The 20155-nt window shown below is 38.5% G+C and overlaps 1 protein-coding gene across 2 annotated transcripts in view; it reads right to left on the bottom strand.

Moving 5' to 3' along the window:
• Positions 1-18334, bottom strand: part of nol10 (nucleolar protein 10) — a 58680-nt gene extending 40346 nt beyond the window's left edge. For both annotated transcript variants that reach the window (XR_006025533.1, XM_042073072.1), the window contains exons 1-12: positions 18046-18334; positions 17652-17697; positions 9948-10046; positions 9691-9768; positions 7892-7929; positions 7602-7738; positions 7423-7488; positions 7123-7183; positions 6935-7020; positions 6303-6381; positions 5482-5631; positions 4086-4152 (exon numbers count right to left, since the gene is read on the bottom strand). Coding sequence is in view for 1 of the 2 variants with exons in the window: in XM_042073072.1 (XP_041929006.1) it covers positions 4086-4152; positions 5482-5631; positions 6303-6381; positions 6935-7020; positions 7123-7183; positions 7423-7488; positions 7602-7738; positions 7892-7929; positions 9691-9768; positions 9948-10046; positions 17652-17697; positions 18046-18111 (973 nt within the window). In the remaining variant the exon portion in view is untranslated. The remainder of the gene's footprint in view (positions 1-4085; positions 4153-5481; positions 5632-6302; positions 6382-6934; positions 7021-7122; positions 7184-7422; positions 7489-7601; positions 7739-7891; positions 7930-9690; positions 9769-9947; positions 10047-17651; positions 17698-18045) is intronic.
• Positions 18335-20155: the final 1821 nt, after the last annotated feature.

Below are 20155 nucleotides of genomic sequence, written 5' to 3'. Positions count from 1 at the left end.
CTGATTACCGGTACCTACCTTGTAGCTTTTGTCTGGAATCTCAAGCTACAAGCTAAACTTCACTTCTTATGAATAAAATAATTATTATGTAGGTTAACCATAGGTTAATAATGCATGAACAAAACGGTGTTTTGACCGCAAGTGGTAACATTATGGGATTCCATTCCCTAGATTTTGCTCATAGCCTAGCCATAGAAAGAAAGAGCCGTAAAAATGAACAAAATCTCCGTGGACCGTCCTTAGTGTGCCTTTTTTTTCTAAACTTGATCATCAGACTCTGACCGCCTATTTGTCAACCCAGGAGCCGGTAATGGGTTCTTCTAAGAAAATGTATGGGTGTTCCATTCTATTTCAAGAAAAGATTCTTCTATATTCTGCGAAAAGGAATATCAAGGTGTTCTTCCCTGAAACCCACAGACACGTCTGAACATTCTTTATAGGTTTGTTTATCTGGCTTAGGCCAGGAACACCGAGGAAATACAACACACTCCCACTTATATCCGAATGCATACCAGGTGAGTGAAAACAATTCCCAAATTCTGCACCAGCGCACCCCAGAGCCAACGCCCCCACGTTACAATGATCAAGGCCAAGATAATGGATACATACATCCATCGTATCAGTTGGGCAATATCAAATCTCCATCTTCCTTCAAAGCCAATGAACTGCAATCCCACTACATTCATATGTATTACTGTATACTGTATATTTGTTACATCATACCCCAGTGCATTTAGCAAAAAGTGTATGACCTCTGCTCACGTAACACCAAAAAAACATGTTGCTTGTTTTTTTTTTTTTTTTTATTATTATTACATTGTGTGATCAATATGCCAGAATAAATGCACAGGGGTGCAAATAGCATACACTGATATTTGTACCAGACGGGGTATTAAAGGAGAATTCCGGTGTGATATTGACCTAAAGTGTATTGAAACATGATACCGAGTGTGAACGTATGTCTCATAGCCCATCTCGGCTTGTCCCCTGCACTCCAAAATCTGGCGCTAGTTAGCCGATGCTACCAACAGCTTTTTCAATAGTGGTGCTTCGGCATCGGGCTAGCCATGCAAATAAATCACTGTTTTACACCCATTTACGAGGCTCAATGTATCTCCACACTTCATTGGTAGACATCCGAGGGCCCTGACATTCAAATTGAGACATTGAGAACTTTGAAAAAGCACTGGTAGTTTACTTACAAGACGATTTATACAGACAGTATCTTCACGAAGTTTAGCGTTTGCAGCCAAATGCATGGATTCCAGTTTCTTCCAGTAGCAGCAACTGGAATCCATGCATTTCCACTGAATTATTTTTGGAATCTGATCCCTTATCATACCTGTTCATTCTTACTCGTTGCTCGACTTATCGTGACTAAATTCAAGATGGCTGCAAACGCTAAACTTTGTGAAGATACTATCTGTATAAATCGTCTTGTAAGTAAACTACCAGTGCTTTTTCAAAGTTCTCAATGTCTCGTTTTAAATGTCAGGGCCCTCGGAAGTCTACCAATGAAGTGTGGAGATACATTGAGCCTCGTAAATGGGTGTAAAACAGTGATTTATTTGCATGGCTAGCCCGATGCCGAAGCACCACTATTGAAAAAGCTGTTGGTAGCATTGGCTAACTAGCGCCAGATTTTGGAGTGCAGGGGACAAGCCGAGATGGGCTATGAGACATACGTTCACACTCGGTATCATGTTTCAATACACTTTAGGTCAATATCACACCGGAATTCTCCTTTAATAGAACACATTGCTGTGTGCACCGGGGTACGAATAGCATACATTGATATTTGTACCAGACGGGGTACTAATAGAACACATTGCTGTGTGCACGGGGGTACGAATAGAATTCACTTCTTATTGCACCAGGGTATGAATAGCATACACTGCTAATTGTACCAGGGGTGCAAATAACCTTACCCAATAAAATAACATTAAGTAGGTTAACCATAGGTTAATAATGCATGAACAAAACGGTGTTTTGACCGCAAGTGGTAACATTATGGGATTCCATTCCCAAGATTTCGCTCATAGCCTAGTCATAGAAAGAAAGAGCCGTAAAAATGAACAAAATCTCTGTGGACCGTCCTTAGTGTGCCTTTTTTTTTCTAAACTTGATCATCAGACTCTGACCGCCTATTTGTCAACCCAGGAGCCGGTAATGGGTTCTTATAAGAAAATGTATGGGTGTTCCATTCTATTTCAAGAAAAGATTCTTCTATATTCTGCGAAAAGGAATATCAAGGTGTTCTTCCCTGAAACCCACAGACACGTCTGAACATTCTTTATAGGTTTGTTTATCTGGCTTAGGCCAGGAACACCGAGGAAATGCAACACACTCCCACTTATATCCGAATGCATACCAGGTGAGTGAAAACAATTCCCAAATTCTGCACCAGCGCACCCCAGAGTTAATGCCCCCACGTTACAATTATCAAGGCCAAGATAATGGATACATACATCCATCGTATCAGTTGGGCAATATCAAATCTCCAGCTTCCTGTAAAGCCAATGAACTGCAATCCCACTACATTCATATGTATTACTGTATATTTGTTACATCATACCCCAGTGCATTTAGCAAAAAGTGTATGACCTCTGCTCACGTAACAACAAAAAAACATGTTGCTTGTTTTTTTTTTTAATTATTTGTCAACCCAGGAGCCGCTACTGCTCCTATGAGATAAAAAACCTCCAATTCACAAGAATTCCAGGCATTTTCCTGACTTATCAGCAACTGGACAGTCCCAACCCATATGTACACAGACAGCAATGCTGTCTTTAACACCATCATCTGTCATTGGATATTAAAGCCTTCTCCTAAGCCACTGAATTCTCCAATAAACTGAATGTTCAGTTAAAGGTTAAAGGTTAGCATCTCCCAGCCAAACTAGATGTGAGTCAAAGGTCAGAATAGTTTATTCTTTCAAACACTGAATGCTAAAGTCCCAGTCCCTAAGGTTAGCTGTTTAACACTTTACATTAGTTATATCAGCAGAAAACCACTAAATTCTCTTTCTTTCTCACAAGTTGCTGACACAAATGTAAAAAGTATTGACAGTGTAAGAAAAGTGTTACTGTGTCCCTTTGACACCACGTGGTAACATGAACCTTACGTGACCAATTCCCATAGAGTGTGTATAAAATTCAGTTTGTGTTACTACTGCTACCATCTAGTGTTTACAAGAAGCATTACACCAGGGATAATGATGGCTGCATCACTAACAAAGAGAGGGCTTTTTCAGTACATGAGCCAAGGGAGGTTAAAATATGCCACAAATCTAGAATCCAGTAAGCTGCGAACAGTCCATTTTCCACAGACAGCTTAATAGATTTATCAAAAATAAAAAAAAGTCAATAATTTCTAAAAAATTAAACACTAATATATGACGAAGTGGCCCTGAGTTTGGCAGCGATATCACCGGCATATATGGTAGAGCAAACGCAGTATTGCGCAAAAGAATTGCCAGCGTTAAGGTGTGATCAAACGCAATAAGTGGGTTGAGCCAGGTTGGATTCAATTAATTAAATGTTTTTTTAAAGCTGACCAATAGCAGTGTTGAGCAATACGTTTAAATGGAATGCGTCAGACGAGATTACAGTAGTCTTTGAAATCTCAATATTGCGCACCTGAATTACCCTGGAAAACCAATGTCGCATAGATTTTTTGCCTATAGCCTACTCCTACTGTCCTGCTTATGATCACATAGGACGGCAGAATGTCCCATTCTTACCATAAAGGGATGTTGACTTATTTGCCAATAGAGCCTAGATCAACGTTGTTGCATGCGATTGGTTTAACCCATGCTTTTCTATAGAGGATGTTTTGAGTGCTGTGTCTCCTCATTAGAATGTCTCTGGTTCATATCTGTATTTGTTAGCGCTATGCTTTTGAGCATGAGCTGCTAAATAAAAGAAGGCCAGTGCTGAGGATGTCCAAAAATGGTCATATCAGAGATTTTGTGACAGGGACTACAGGAGAATATGACTTCAGTCTGGTGGTAAGGAGAACATACACTGATGGCCAATACAATTCTGTGTTGAGTCAAAATAAAATTTGGCAGGACTGCTACTCACCAGAATTTGGGTAGATACAAACATCATTGATGTTGCTCTGAGGTTCCACGGTAGAGAATATTTTACCCTGCAAAAACCAAAATATGTCAAAAAGGTTCATAAAGGACATCAAACATTTTTAAAAGTTATTTGTAATAACAATTTATGTACATATGTGATGTGATTCTGGCAACCTTTGACTAAGGCAAGGCAACTAATCACATATATCTTCAATAAATCATTAGATTCAGAGGCAACCAATCTCACTCAGGATATTTGAACTTCTGAAAATTATAAATGCGGCCCAATTGCTTCTAAGTGGCAGAGTTTGGATAGGTCATGCCATGCCAGTCACAGCAGGACACAATATGATATGTGCCACATCTATGTGCTACTAAATCAAATGTACAGTATATTGGATATCTTAATATCATATATCTGTTATGTCAGCACACGGATTAGAACTTTAATGTCAACATTTTATATAATTAAGCTGACACAAGGCAACGTTTTGAGCACTATTGCTGGGCAAGGTTCCTGTGTATTGTTGTTATGGCACATTCCCATTGATATTGGACATAATTTCTTTTCTTTTGAGTTCTTTAATCATCAGTAAGCAAATATTTATGATCATCCAGTCAAAAACATAGATCTGATTGTGTGGTTGCCCAATAACATTGCTCAAAAAGTTGCCACATGTATTAGTGTCAATGTCGTTGGCAACAAAGTACAGATATTCAAATTATTAGGTGAGATGTTGTTGTTTGTGATAGATAAAATTTGCTATTATTGCTAAACATACAGTTGAGCATGCATACTGAAAATAAAGAACAGATAATTCCTCAAAATCTCACCTACATTATAAATTTTTAAAAGTTTTGTGTCCACACTACACTGAAACGCCATAGACGTGCATGCTGGTGGTGCTTTCGGGAACATTAACTTTTATCACTATGATGGCAACCACACATCATCATGCTAGAAGTTCTCCATTTCCCCTGTACATACTATAACACAAACCCAGAGTTTTAAAAGTTATCCACCTCAGAGATCTTTTTGAAAAGTATTTTCAGTGTTGGAATATGCCGTTTTAATGAGGACGGAATGGCTAAGTGGAGAAATAATTATGCGTATTTAGATTCACCAAACTTAATGTGGACAGGACCTAGGTCTTTCTAATCAAATTAACTTGCAATGTTAAATTGTTCTAAGGAGGTGTTATGAACAGTGATTTCCCAAGCACTACATTCCATACAAAGTTACACCCATTTCCATGACCTGTAAAAACCTGTAAAAGGAAATCAACCATACATTGATTCCTAATGTAATAGGGAGACAAGCCTCAGCAATGTCTTCACCTATCCATGAATCTCAATTCAAGGGGAGGAGACACTTGTGTTAAGAGCGCCTCTCTTACCGTGTCCTTGTGCCACATCTTGATGATCTTTGAGTCAGCAGAGATCACCAAGTCCAGCTGCTCGTGGAAGTTGAGGGACTGGATGGGAAGGCTGTAGTAATGGTCCTTCACTAGCAGCGGTTGTGACGACCGCAGGTCATACAGGAGAACCTGCGGGAGGGCCAAACAGGTGAATCTGTGGTCCCCGCAACTAGCTCGGGATAAAACTCATTTAACATGCATTTTTCATACACTCAAAAATACAGCTCTGGAAAATGTGAGAAAAATGTGGTCTCTTAATTTTGAATATGACCATTAACTCATTTGAATGTCACTCAGCAACCGTAGGATGACATCAGAAAAATGTGCAGTGGTCTCTTAATTTTTTTCTAGAGCTGTATGTCCATTTAAAATAAGTTCATCAAAATGTCAGCTTTAAAGCAACACCAAAGAACTTTCCCTCTGTTGCACGCACGCTATTTGTTTATCCAGCACTGGCTTTGCAAATAACAATGTCCACAGACAAGGTAGAATATTTTGCATGACTTATAAAAGTACGATGTATTGCGACATCAGATGCAAGTCAAATTTGTAGTTTCTTATGTCTCATTCCATCGAACTACAGATCCGCTACCCGATCTGGCAAACTTACACAGTGTGGTTATAGCCGATAGAGGGCTGCGAAGCGAATGCAGAATTGCCGTTCACCCTGTTCATGAAGTTCATGAACCACTGAAACGATTTTGGAAACATAATTTTAAGGTATAAAAAACTCTTTGGTGTTGTTTTAAGGCATCAGTCTCCACCTACTTAGCCATGTGGTCTATAAAGCATCCACTCACCTGACCAGTGCTGGTTCCCACTGCCATCCCGAGGGAACCATTGAATTTGAGTGCAGTTACTGATGGCAGGCCATCAACTCTGTCAAAAGTGCGTGCACACAGACACAGACACAGACACAGACACAGACACAGACACAGACACACACACAAAGGTTTTGGATGTGATGAGATAATAGTGAAGTATTCTGAAAACAATGTGATCTATGGCAGGGGTTCCCAAACTTTTCCATGACAAGGCCCCCCAAAAACCACTAGGTTCTGGCCAAGGACCCCCTTGATGTGCTATTAAACCCATCGACAATACTACGGCAAATGTAAAAATACATTAAGCTAATCCTAATAATTATTTTAGCCACAAGCACTTCGCGATGGAGCATACAGGGTGTAAAAATTGCATTTGGGGCTTTCTGCCTTATGAGAGTTATCACTCTACTATTATTCCCAGTTATTATCATGGGAAATATAATGTTCAGATATGTGACAAATTATTATAATGGCATTGTATAACAAGCATTTTTCTTTCCAACTTGCTGAGGCCCCCCTGGCACCCCCTCACGGCCCCCACTTTGAAAACCACTGATCTATGGTGGTGATGGTAGAAGAAGAAAAACTCCACGAGTGTGAGGACTCACTCTGTGCCATCAGTCACACTGCTCAGGGCACAGTCTAGAATGCTCACACGATTCCTGGCACGCGGATCCCAGCATTCAACCTTGCCCTGCAAAACACACATAGAAACACTATACACATTGCCCACCAATACCATCCAAAAGTCTAAATATAGGAGCTACAGATACTGCAAGTCTTCAACTTCCCCTACCTCTATTGTCCCAGTTGCAAACAGGTGATGAACAGGGTTGATGTCGCACACATTGTGCTCTCTGTAGACAAGACACCCAACCCCACCCAAGAGGGTAAAATGGTGAGAGTGGAAAAGTTCTCAGACATATCAACATATCTCTGACATGATTAGAGGTCATGTGTTCTGACATATGTGACTATGTATGAACTATATATGAAAATGGAAACTTCAGAAGAATGCATGAGGAAGTAGACAAAGACAAAGACAGAACAGAAGTGGGCCTGGTACTGGTGCTCCACCTAGTGGGAGGATACTCACACTGCACTGGTCTCAAGAGAGTTGAGGAAACGGCCTTGTTCCAGATTCAGTCTGTATATTTCAGAACTGGAAGAGCAGATCAAAACAATGCATACTGCATTACATATCAGAAGAGGAAGCGATCCATCCTCATACCATAAATGCCTGAATGGAGCAACACACGTGCAGTGAGACCTTACCTGGCCCCCACAAAATACAGGTCACAGGAGGGGGAGTGATAGGAGAAGTCTCGTCCAAACTTTGGAATTCGTGTTTTGTAGTAGAAGCCATGCTGGGAGTGAAACGCAACGTAGCGGTCCATATGGAGAAACACCAGCTGCGCCCAAATGGAACACACGAGTGTACAATGAGTAAATGAGCATGTGCATGGTAAATGGTAAATGGTAAATGAGTGCGCAAAAGTACAAGTAAACACACACAGAAACAGTCTTGCTGATACAATAAGGACTCTATATATAAAATGTCTTACCTTGGAATAGTCATCAGAAAGGATGTCAAAGGCAACAACTGAAAAAGAAAATAAATACCATCACTGTAAAAACTATAATTAATACTAGAGTCGAACGATACCAGCATCAGGTATAGGGTCAATACCGTGCTCGCGCCGATACAATGTGGCTATCTAATTAAATATTGCCTGTCTCTACAACAATATCTTCGAAATTTTGTCTACATTTTTTTAGTTACAGTTAGTAGCTTAGTTTATAGCATAGAGCCTATATACATGTACAGTAATCATGCATGCGTGTGACAGTATTGGGTCATAAAATAAAGACACACTAACGAGGGGAGACACATGAACATAAATAGACTATCAAAACAAAAGATGGTTGAAAAACATCACTTTCAATGATCCATGCCTATTTATGTATATTTTCAAAAACTTTCAAGGGCCACAACATTATTTTTTTTTTCTTTCAAGGATTTCAAGAACCAGTGGGAACTCTGAAGTTAGGTATTCTTGATCTATGAGACATGATTTCAATGTGTATACCCTCGAGTATGCAACATAAGAAAACAGGATATTTCCATGATGACCTCAGCATCATCATAGTCTAGCCTTAAGCCCAGTGCCCACCAAGCCTACAGGCAGACGTCTAATAAAGTCGGGTCTGTCGATAAGCGTATGTGGCTCAAATCAGCGTGGGCTGGGCAGCACCTCCGTCGGTTTTTCTACAGCCAGTTCAACATTTCTCACTTAACATGATTTTTTAATGAATTATGCCAGTCTACAGCAACTTCACTGACTCTGGAGCTCAGTAGATATTACATTAGGGCTCCACAATTAATCGAATTTTAATTCACGATTTTGGCTTCCCACAATCAAATTTGCGTGATCGAGCGATGTTAAAAATGCGTACCCCACCCATAGAACGCTCCACTACGAAACAAATCAAGTGCTCCTTAAACCTGTCTGACCATGTGCCTGCATTTAGGCAAAAAATCGAATGTGTGGCACACAAGCGGCTCATCCATTGTTTCAGAAATATTTCAGCTTTCAGGCAAGTGAGTTGACTTGCCTGAAACCTGCTTGCTTCCTCTGATGTAGGCTATAATAAGAGTTGAACTGATGACGGGATCCGTGAGTTCTGTTTATGTAACTAACAGACTACATGTGTGGAACCTACGATGTGCATATGCGTTTCAAGACACAACACTCAAAATGAGTGAACAATAATTAAAATGTAGCCTACGCACTATGCAGTGTTTTACTAATCAACGAATAACCAATCGACTAAACTCGTGGAGGAGAAGCAGAGCCAGAGTTATTGGGAGCTTTGGGAGGATTCACGGTGGGTCATTACGTTTTGGGCCAGTCTGAATATTGTGAGCTTAATATTGCTTTTGACATTTATTTGCAGCTTGGGCTGTGCGGTCTCAGCCCCTCACTCGCAGTCTACCCAAATATTAACAAAGTAGCACACACAAAAACTGCTCGAAGGTCGCAGCCAAGCCTATATTTGCAGCAACTTAGGGGAGTAAATATGGGGGACAAATGTGGTGAGCCAGATAGCAAGTCTAAAAATAACTAAAATGAATGAATAATTGTGATAAATAATAGTGATCTCAATATTAATCAACATAATTGTGATTATCATTTTGGCCATAATCATGCAGCCCTAGTGCACATTGACACATGTATTACCCCTTGGCATTGAGTAGATATTCAGTTCATGTGAAAAGCATTAGATCTCCATACAACCAGTTTCATTGCCATTTTGTCCTCATTATAGTGCATATGGGAGGTATCTCAAAACTATTGCTTACCATCAGAGTCCAAACACCTCTCAAATTTCAAAGATAACTGATAAGTGTCATAGCAGCGTATCCTGGGTTTGTAGGTGCCTGCAAAATCATGTGAACAAGTAACAGGTTACACTTACACTTATATATGGCTGCAGAAAGACATAACATTGACTTCAAATTTAATTAAACAGATTTAAAAATAAAAAAATAATAAACAAACATTACTAATATGCCATATATTAAAATATCTCAGGTCATAAATATGTTCTAAGGCTTACCTGCAGCCAAAATGTACTGCCCATCACGTGACACTTTGAGTGAGGTACACACTGTAGGCATCTCAAAATCCTGTATCAGTTCAATCCTACGTTGGATATCTAAGGGGAAACACGATGTTCAGTAAATCAACACACCTTACAATTGGCCACAGAACAATTTATAGTTCTCAATTTACAGAGATCATATGCCTACAGTCATACCTTATATAGGGAGAGCAGCTTCACAGAAGAGAACTTCTGACGGCAAATTTGAGGAAAAGTTGGTAAACCACCCTTCTTAACTAATCTGAGGGTGCTGATTCTGAATATTTTGTTAACCAAGCTCAATTCTGAGTTCTACTGTAAGCTGCATAATCAGCATTTTAACATAAAATAGTGATTATTTTTGCTTATTTTTCCCTAAATTGGGTTGATTTCAAAAGTACCTAAAACCAAATAAAAGTGTTCTCTAAATACATGTTTGAGCATTAAATAAGCAATACTATAGTTTATTAACGTATTTAATGGGAACATGATTACAGTTAACATGTAATAAACTCGGAAATTCTAATCAAAACACAACCATATTTTCTAGTAACAGTTCAGTGTTCTAGTAACACTGGATTTGGTATGTGTGCTTGCCTCCATACTAGAGCTTGATAATGTGCTCTTCTAATATGCCATTGAGCAGCATCACTTGTTGGTGGTAGAGCCTCCGATCCTCGACATCTAGAAAACAGAGTGGCTCTGGCATAGTGTTGTCACGATACCAAAATTATGACTTTGATACAATACCTGCCATAAATATATTGATACTCGATACTGAAGCGATATCCAAATCCTAAAATATCTGGAAAAGAAAGGACGCAGGCCTCCTCCAAGTGTATTGAGTCATTTGTGTTGAATTTAGTTCACTTTTGGTCAATTCTGGGTTTCAAACTTCTTAACTTCCTACATAATTATTATTTTTGTAGTCAGTAAAATAGTAGTTTGTGTGTGATTAAGTCCTTTATTGTTTATTATAGCTCATTTATATTGTGTGATGTTTTGGCAATAAATTAGCTTTAAATAGCCAAAGTAGGCTAGATCAAGGTCAGTGTTCAAATTACTGCATGCAAATCACTTAATGCTATGCAGAAGAGCCTAATCTTTAGGCCTTCCTGCGTTTATGGGATTTCTTTGACAGTTGCAAAGGGAAAAAGTGAAGTCTTCTTTGCTCCCAGTGTAATTTAATAAGTACGTTTCAACCACTCTTTGGGTCTTAAACAGATATGCCTACACCATTATTACATTACATTACATTTGGCTGATGCATTTTTAACCAAAGCGACTAACAACATGGTAACAGTTAAGTTTTAAAGCAATTCTCTCAACAATTTTAGGACAATTTAAAAACGGTAGAGTACAGTAAAATAAGTGCATCACAGTGAGTGCTGTTTTTAAACAGTTGAGTGTCAGTTCAAGACGGATGGTAAGTGCTAGGATCAGCAAGACTTGTTGTAAGTGGTGCTATGAGAGGATATGTTCTCTAAAGAGCTGGGTCTTCAGGAGTTTTTTGAAAATGGAGAGGGATGACCCTGCCCTTGTAGGAACTGGCAGTGTGTTCCACCAACGAGGAACAACAGATGAGAACAGTTTGGATTGGCCTGAGCGTATCTGTTGCAATATCTGTGTGCATTCCTACATTAGGTCTATTTCTTTGATAGTCAACATCATTTGCTACCACATAACAAATACCAAATAACAAAACAAAAGTTTCTTACAAACTTTCCAGCATACTTCTTTAATGTGCTGCAGTCAGATGGGTGCCCTAAAGACATAACTAGATCTTGAGCATCTATTACCAGTGTTGAATGAGCAGTTTTTGTAGTGATCACTACTGGACATTCCACATTGCTAGACAGCACTTGAGTGAGGATGACTTATTTCCACTTCACAAATAACCATCGCTATCTGCAATAGCTACAGTACAGGGACATTAATCAGTTTATAGCTGAGGATTTGTCCTAGGTCCACTTCCCTTTCAGCATCATATGCAGTAATGATGCACTGGAGAATGTTTCTTTTTGTTGCACTATAAAGGATATCTTGTCTAAATTTTATTTTTATTTGCAAATAATGCAATCTCCATAGCACTCTTCAGCAACCCTCAAACATGCACACTCTTCCATTTTTTTGCATGGCTGGGATTTGCATGGCTTGAATTTCCCCTGGGGATCAATAAAGTATCTATCTATCTATCTATCTATCTATCTATCTTTGAATGATAGGAAAGAGCACCAGTGAGATGTTTTAACTAGGCAAGCACAGTCGCCTTTACAGTAAAAAAAAATACAGTGTAAATCCTCTGTAAAGACTGACAACTGTTCATAATAGTTAGTGACAAAGTACTTTCTACAGAAAAATGAGCAGTCACTTACTATTCTATCAATTTATTTATTATCAAGGAATCTATTTTGCTTCTAAAGGTCATACTGAATTTGAGCTATTTCAATTTATATTTTAATTTGATCTTATCTTCATTTGCTACTTGAGGGTCATTGGGGTAATTCCTGTCCTGTCCTACAGCATATCTGATACATAAAGAGTATATTAATGCCTTTTTTTTGCAATTCCTGTGATATCTGATGGCAAAACCAAAAAGTATGTGAATTATGCTAATTATGCTAATTAGCAAGCTTAAAACTCAAAATTGAGCTTGGTAAACAAAATATTTGAATTCAGCACCCTCAAATTGTGTGAAATAGCCCCTTTACCGACTTTTCCTTAAATTTGCCAACAGGACTTTTTCTGAACGTTTGTTAGCTATCTGCTCTCCCTCTATTAGAACTGACATGCAGATTAGAACTAGAGAATGTAATTCCAGGGAATTACGAGTGCATGAAAAAGCAAAAATGGCTGCTGAATGAAATATTGTTGAATATTGTCTAAAAGATGGAGGTCAGATAGAGAAAAAAGCTGGCGGGGAGTCATAATTGATGACAGCTGCCAGTTGGAATGGGTGAACAGTTAAATAGTTGAGTAGTTTAAATAGTTAAATTATTTTATAGCGAATTATTGTATTAAGGACTTATTTTGAAGTTGAGGACAGAGGAGTTGTAGTTGATGACGTTGGCGGGAGTTGTAGTTGATGACGACTGACAGTTGAAATGGCTGAACAGTTAAATAGTTGGATAATGAAAATGGTTGGGTTATTTAATAGGGAATTATTGTTGTGAGTACTTTTATTTTGAACCAGTTGTGGGCAGAGGAAACAGTTGGCGGGAGTCATAGTTGATGACAACTGACAGTTTGAAAGGCTGAACAGTTAAATAGTTGGATAGTTAAAATGGTTAAATTATTAGAGTGCATGAAAATGCACTCTATTGTTATCCGAATTATTCTTAATATTAATATTATTATTATTCTTCTTCTAACGCTTTTTGTGCGTTTAATACAGCTTCAACCGTTTAACTTAGAAACTTCATTCAAACTGCGTTGCGTACAGGTCTTACTTATGTGACTTCAGCTATGTATTCAACTTTGTAACTTTTATACTTTTTAAACTATTAATTAAAAACTACTAAAATTTCCCCATTGACTTAACATTAGATTATGACATCACAATAGCAATTAGAATCCTATGCCAGGTGTTCAGGCCACCTGGAGCCACTGGGTGTGTTCCAAACGGGAGACAGCTGCCTACTGCCTCCCTCCCTACATAGAGAGCTGTCTCACTAGACATGACTTTGGATTAAATGCATCTTTTAAAAATGAGCGTAGCACTCTAGAATCTTTGGTTAACACTACGGTATGACGTTAGCAAAGGCCTGACGTTAAACTAAATTAGCTTACGTAAGCTAGCAGGCTAACGGTATAAATTAGTTTTACGGCCGGCAGATATATCAGACCAGACGCTATTAATGGTTACAACAATGGCATAATCAGATAGTAAATTGTTTATTTCTAATCTGTAATCTGCAAATCTAAGCAAAATAAGATCACACAAATGACATTTTAAACAGATTCAGCAGCCATTACCGATGTCATCCGCCATGTTTGTTTACCTTTCACAGCTGTTTCAGACGTTGCCGCAAGGGATTATGGGTAGGAGGCAGCATGAAGTGTGCATCGATGCTGCCTTCAAAAATGACCGTTATCTGGGAATTCTAAGATATCTTAAAAGGCAGCAGAATTTGTTTTTTCGGTTTCGAACGGCACTTGCTGCCTTGCTCCCCAGTTAGATATCTTAAAAGGCAGCAACTTTACCCGTTTCGAACACACCCACTGTCTCAGGCTTTAAGCATACAATATGGCTGTATTAAGACTGCAGATCCTGTTCAACTGCTTCCTGTGCCCACAACTGTTTCAAATTAAAAGTCCCTTTAAACTATCCAACTTTTAAACTGTTCAACTGTTATCAACTGTTCAACTGTTGTAACCAGACATGTGGACTCGAGTCACATGACTTGGACTCGAGTCAGACTCGAGTCATGATTTTAATGACTTCAGACTTGACTTGATCAAATTCGGCATGACTTGCTACTCGACTTGGACTTGAATACTATTCACTCGAGACTTGACTCGGACTTTGCCTCTTTGACTTGTGACGACTTGACATGTCTCGAGTCAAAAACTAAATTTCCTGATCGTGGACCAGTCACCCCAGAGATGTTTTCCCTCCGCGACTAAAAAAAAAAAAAAATTGCGGAGACAAGCGGCCAGTCCAAAGCACAGTTCAGTGCTGCCGCTACCCCCACATGCGTTACGCACTGTGTGTAGGGCACCAAGAGACAGAGAAACGACCAACATTTAGCTAATAACTAGTAGCTTTACTGCAAACTGATTTGCACTCTTGTTAGAGAACGTTTACAATGTCAAAATGCACCAACAGCATGTTACATAAAGATGATACTTTTCGAGTCCTCTCCATTAAGATCCAACTTGAACTTATGCTAGCCTACTCCATTTAATTGAGAACCCCATCTAAGCACGCACGAGAGGGAGAGAAAACGAGTGGCAGGTTCCAGCTGGCTTGTCATTGTTGATGATGATGATTGATATTTTCTTTTAAATATAAGAAACGTATAAAAGGAAATCATGAAGGCAACAAATACGAGATTAGGGGAAATTGCGGATTTATCCGGTTCTCACTACTGTTATAAACTATGAGATCCAGGTCACTATGACATAGGCTGCACTCACTGTGATTTGGAAAGTGGACAAGAATATGAAGAGTTGTCTTTGCCTTTGTTTAATGGAAATGGTGAGTCTTGAAGTAGGCCTATTCAATAATTTGTTTACATGAAGCACATTGATATGCCGATTGAAACGCATTCCACTCAGCTAGCTAGGTGGCTACTGGCTACCAGGCTCATAATTCACATTTAATTGCAAACAGAAAATGTCAAGCAAGCATCATGTCATACATGCATCTATTTCCAAAGGAATGAAAGCTGTTTGTGCCAACTTAATATAATGCTTATCATTGTTAATATTGTGCTATTCATGTGGCACAAACAATGTTTGAGTTTGTGGACTAGCCATAGGAATGGAGCTGGTAAAAAAGATCATTATGAGAATGTGTGGACAGTGGCACACAATGGGCTTAAAGTGACAGTGCACCATTTACAAATGAGATAAACAGCATCACATGTGTAGTATTTCTTAAGAAATGAATACTTTAAAACAAAATTACTGTGTCATTATTATCTTTTAAATAATATAAAAGTGTTGACCTTGGCTTCCCTTATGAGTCGCCACTGGCAGACAGCCTAATAAATTGTTTGCAGGCAAATCTGTGGCCTAGCGCAGTGAAATGCCATCAGTCAAATTATTACTCATCCTTACAGTGGGCTCCGAAATTTGGAAAAACAATATTTTTATTTGTCATGTAGCTATCCGTTTTGTACAGATTACTCAGGTATGCACATGTGTATATTGTATGCGCATGCATATATCGTAAAAGATTTCAAGACAGAAACATCGAACATATTTTAATCTGTATTTATAAAAAAAAAATCTGTGGATTAGATGGAAGTGTTAAAATTATGATCGATAGTCTAATAATGCCATTATTAAGTGAAGAGTACCTGATGACTTGTTCAGGACTTGAAAAAGATTGGGACTTGGACTTGGACTCGACTTGGCTTTGATGAGACTTGGACTTGGACTCGACTTGCCCTTCTCTGTATTTACTTGGGACTTGACTTGGACTTGAGTGCTAAAACTTGGGACTTACTTGTGACTTGCCAAACAGTGACTTGGTCCCACCTCTGGTTGTAACTGTCAGTCAACTATAACTCCCATCAACTGTATCCTCTGCCTTCAACTGTTTCATAATCATTCTATTAAGACTACACATTCTGTTCAACTGTTTCCTCTCTCCACAACTGTTTCAAAATAAAAGTCCTCGCTACAATAATTCCCTATTAAATAATTTAACCATTTAAACTATCCACCTATTAAACTGTTCAGTCATTACAACTATATTAAACCTCATCTACCTAGCAAATAATTTAACCATTTAAACTATCCACCTATTTAACTGCCCAGTCATTCCAACTATATTAAACCTCATCTACCTAGAAAATAACTTAACCTTTTAAACTATCCACCTATTTAACTTTTCAGTCATTCCAACTATATTAAACCTCGTCTTACCTAGTCAGTCATTCCAACTATATTAAAACTCATCTACCTAGCAAATAATTTAACCGTTTAAACTATCCACCTATTTAACTGTTCAGTCATTCCAACTATATTAAACCTCATCTACCTAGTTCAGTCATTCCAACTACATTAAACCTCATCTACCTAGCAAATAATTTAACCTTTTAAACCATCCACTTATTTAACTGTTCAGTCATTCCAACTATATTAAACCTCATCTACCTAGTTCAGTCATTCCAACTATATTAAACCTCATCTACCTAGTTCAGTAATTCCAACTATATTAAACCTCATCATGTTGGTTGCCAATTAGCACATCATCTGTTTTAACAATATATTTCACACCATGTGTTTTGCATTTTCATGCACAAGTAATTCCCTGGAATTGCGTTTTCTAGTTTAAAATGGAATTTACATCCTGCATCCACAGCACAGAGACAGGCTAACGAAACACGATTGTTGCAAACGTGTATATAATGGCAGCGCCGGCGAAGTATGAAGAGAGCATGAGACTGTATGCTTAAAGCCTGAGAAACTGACAGTTGATCCAGATGGCCTGGCCACCTGGCAGAAGATTCTAATTGCTGTGATGTCATAAAGGCCAATGTTAAGTCTATGGGGAAATTTTAATAGTTTTTAATTAATAGTTTAAAGTATAAAAGTTACAAAGATGAAACATACATAGCACTCTTGTCCTAAATAAGACCTACGTAACATAGTTTGAATGAAGTTTCTACGTTAAACGGTTGAAGCTGCATTAAACGCGTTAGAAGAAGAAGAATAAGAAGCCTAGGAAGAACAGTACAGTGCATTTCCATGCACTGTAATAAGAAGCCTTGGAAGAACAGTACAGTGCATTTTCATGCACTGTAATAAGAAGAAATCGGATAACAGTAGATTGCATTTTCGTGCACTCTAATGAGTACTAGGACAGGTATTGATCTAGATAGGCTATAGATAGATAACGAAGAAATCAAAATTGGTAATATTACTGGCTGTTTGACTGAATGACCTGTAGAATGCGATAATGCAAAAAAGTTCATGATAAAGCATGTGATTCCATCTACAACTCACCAACATCACTTTTTTGCAAAGCCCTTTTCTTCCGGTCTGACAACCACTGCAGCAAGAAAATATAAACAATGGTTAGTTCTGCGCAAAGCCATTGTAAATTCTTTGAGTATCAGCATGAGCCGTGTGTTGACATTGTAACTTAACATAACATTAGCTGGCACTCGAAAGACGTGGAAGCTAGTCAACACAGCTAACGTAGCATGTAAGTCTGATATTCATGAATAAAGTTTGAAGGTTTGAAATCCTCTGGTTTGAATGACAACGCTTATTTAAAAATTTCCTCATTTAACCCACATTTACGCCACTAACATATTACAGCACAATGCAGTACATAACATAACCCATGTCAGGCTAAAGCGTGTTAATGTTAGCTTGCTGCTGAACAGCATCTTACCTCAGGCAGTGATTTTCCATGGCTCAGATTGTAAATCTTCACGTCATTTACGGTGGATACCTGCATGGCTATATTTGTCAGAATCACACACAAACCATACTGTAATATCTAACTATTGTAAGAAATTGTATTGTTGGTTAACTACAGTGACTTCACTCATGCTTTCCACGTTGAGTCAACAACAGGATGTGATGTGCACTACAGTTGTGGGCCGTGTGAAACACTTAGTAGTAGCCCAAATAGTTCCGCAATTTCGCAAGCGGACAGGTCATTTTTCCAATTTGTCTGTTGTTGGGTGTCTGCGAGGCCCCCTCACAGGGGACACACACAGCAAGCATGTTTGTGCTGTGTAGCAGACATGTGGACTCGAGTCACATGATTTTTGGACTTAAATACTATTCACTCGAGACTTGACTCGGACTTTGCCTCTTTGACTTGTAATGACTTGACATGTCTCGAGTCAAAAAATACATTTCCTGATCGTGGACCAGTCACCCCAGAGATGCTTTCACCTCGCGACGAAAAAACAAAACATAGTGGACACAAACAGGCAGTGAGAGCAGTGATCAGTGCTGCTGTTACCACCACACTCATCACGCACTTGTGTAGGGCACCAAGAGACAGAGGAAGGACCAATATTAAATAAATATTAGCTTTACTGCAAACTGATTTGCATTCTTGTTAGAAAACGTTTACAATGTCAAAATGTATCAACAGCTTGTTACATAAAGATGATACTTTTCGGGTCCTCTCCATTAAGATCCAACTTGAACGTATGCTAGCCTAGTCTACTCCATTTAATTGAGAACGCGTCTCAGCGCGCACGAAAGGGAGAGAAATGTAGGCCTATGAAGGGAATGAAGGAAACAAAGACGAGATTAGAGGAAATTGCGGATTTATACTCACTACTGTTATAAACTGTGAAAGCCAGGGCATTTTGACATAGGCTGCACTCACTGTGATTTGGAAAATGGACAAGAATATGAAGAGTTCTCTGCCTTTGTGTAAAGGAACTGGTGAGTCTTGAAGTCTTAATTCGTTTACATGAAGCACATGATATTATGCCAATTGAAACGCATTCCACGTACCTAGGTGGCTATTGGCTATACCAGGCTCATAATTCACTTTTAATTGCAAACAGAAAATGTCTAGCAAGCATGCTTTTATTTCCAAATGAATGAAAGCTGTTTGTGCCAACTTAATATCATGCTTATCACTGTTAATATTGTGCTATACATGTGGCACAAACAATGTTAGAGTTTGTGGACTATAGCCATATTTGAATGGAGCTGGTAAAAAAAGATCATTAGCCCAACACAATGGGCTTAAAGTGACAGTGCACCTTTTACAAATTAGTTAAACAGCATCACATGTATAGTATTTAAGAAATGAATATTTTAAAACAAAATTACTATGTCATTATTATCCTTTAAATAATATAGAAGTGTTTTACTTTTACCTTTGTGGTTACTCAGTAATTTTGTGATTTATGCTGTATTTAATATGCCATATATACGACGGAGTAGGGCCAGACATGAAGAAAAAAAATATTTTTGCCATGGCGAGATTAAACTCGACATGTTGACTTTAAAGTCGACATGTCGACATTAAACTCGACATTTCGAGAATAAAGTTGAAATATCATGTCGACTTTAATCTCGACGTGTCGACATTAAACTCAACATTTTGAGAATAAAGTTAGTTTGGAGAGAGAACGACCGCTCGGGACGATTGAAAGGGAGAACGAATAACATTGCAGTTTTCTTCGAGTGCAACAATGATTAGACATAGGCCTACATCATGTGGACAAAACATAAAACATATTAACCTCCGTTGCTCAGCCAAATACTTTCCTGTTATCACGGAGTTACAGGCGATAAATGCGATGGTCAAAAGTAGGCTAAACGTCATAGCGGTTTATTATTAATTTATTGTAGGCCTATTAGCCTATTAAAGAGTGTTTTTCATCTAAAAGTTCAACTTCGTGCTTATGCACTAGACAAGGTATAATAAGTGCTCTCCCCAATCCCAGACTTTCAACTTTATTCTCGAAATGTTGAGTTTAATGTCAACATGGCGACTTTAAAGTCGACATGACATTTCAACTTTA

Source organism: Alosa sapidissima, chromosome 19, assembly GCF_018492685.1.
Source record: "Alosa sapidissima isolate fAloSap1 chromosome 19, fAloSap1.pri, whole genome shotgun sequence".
Lineage (NCBI taxonomy): Eukaryota > Metazoa > Chordata > Actinopteri > Clupeiformes > Clupeidae > Alosa > Alosa sapidissima.
The sequence above is the reverse complement of the archived record's forward strand: the minus strand, read 5'-3'. Positions and strand labels throughout refer to the sequence as shown.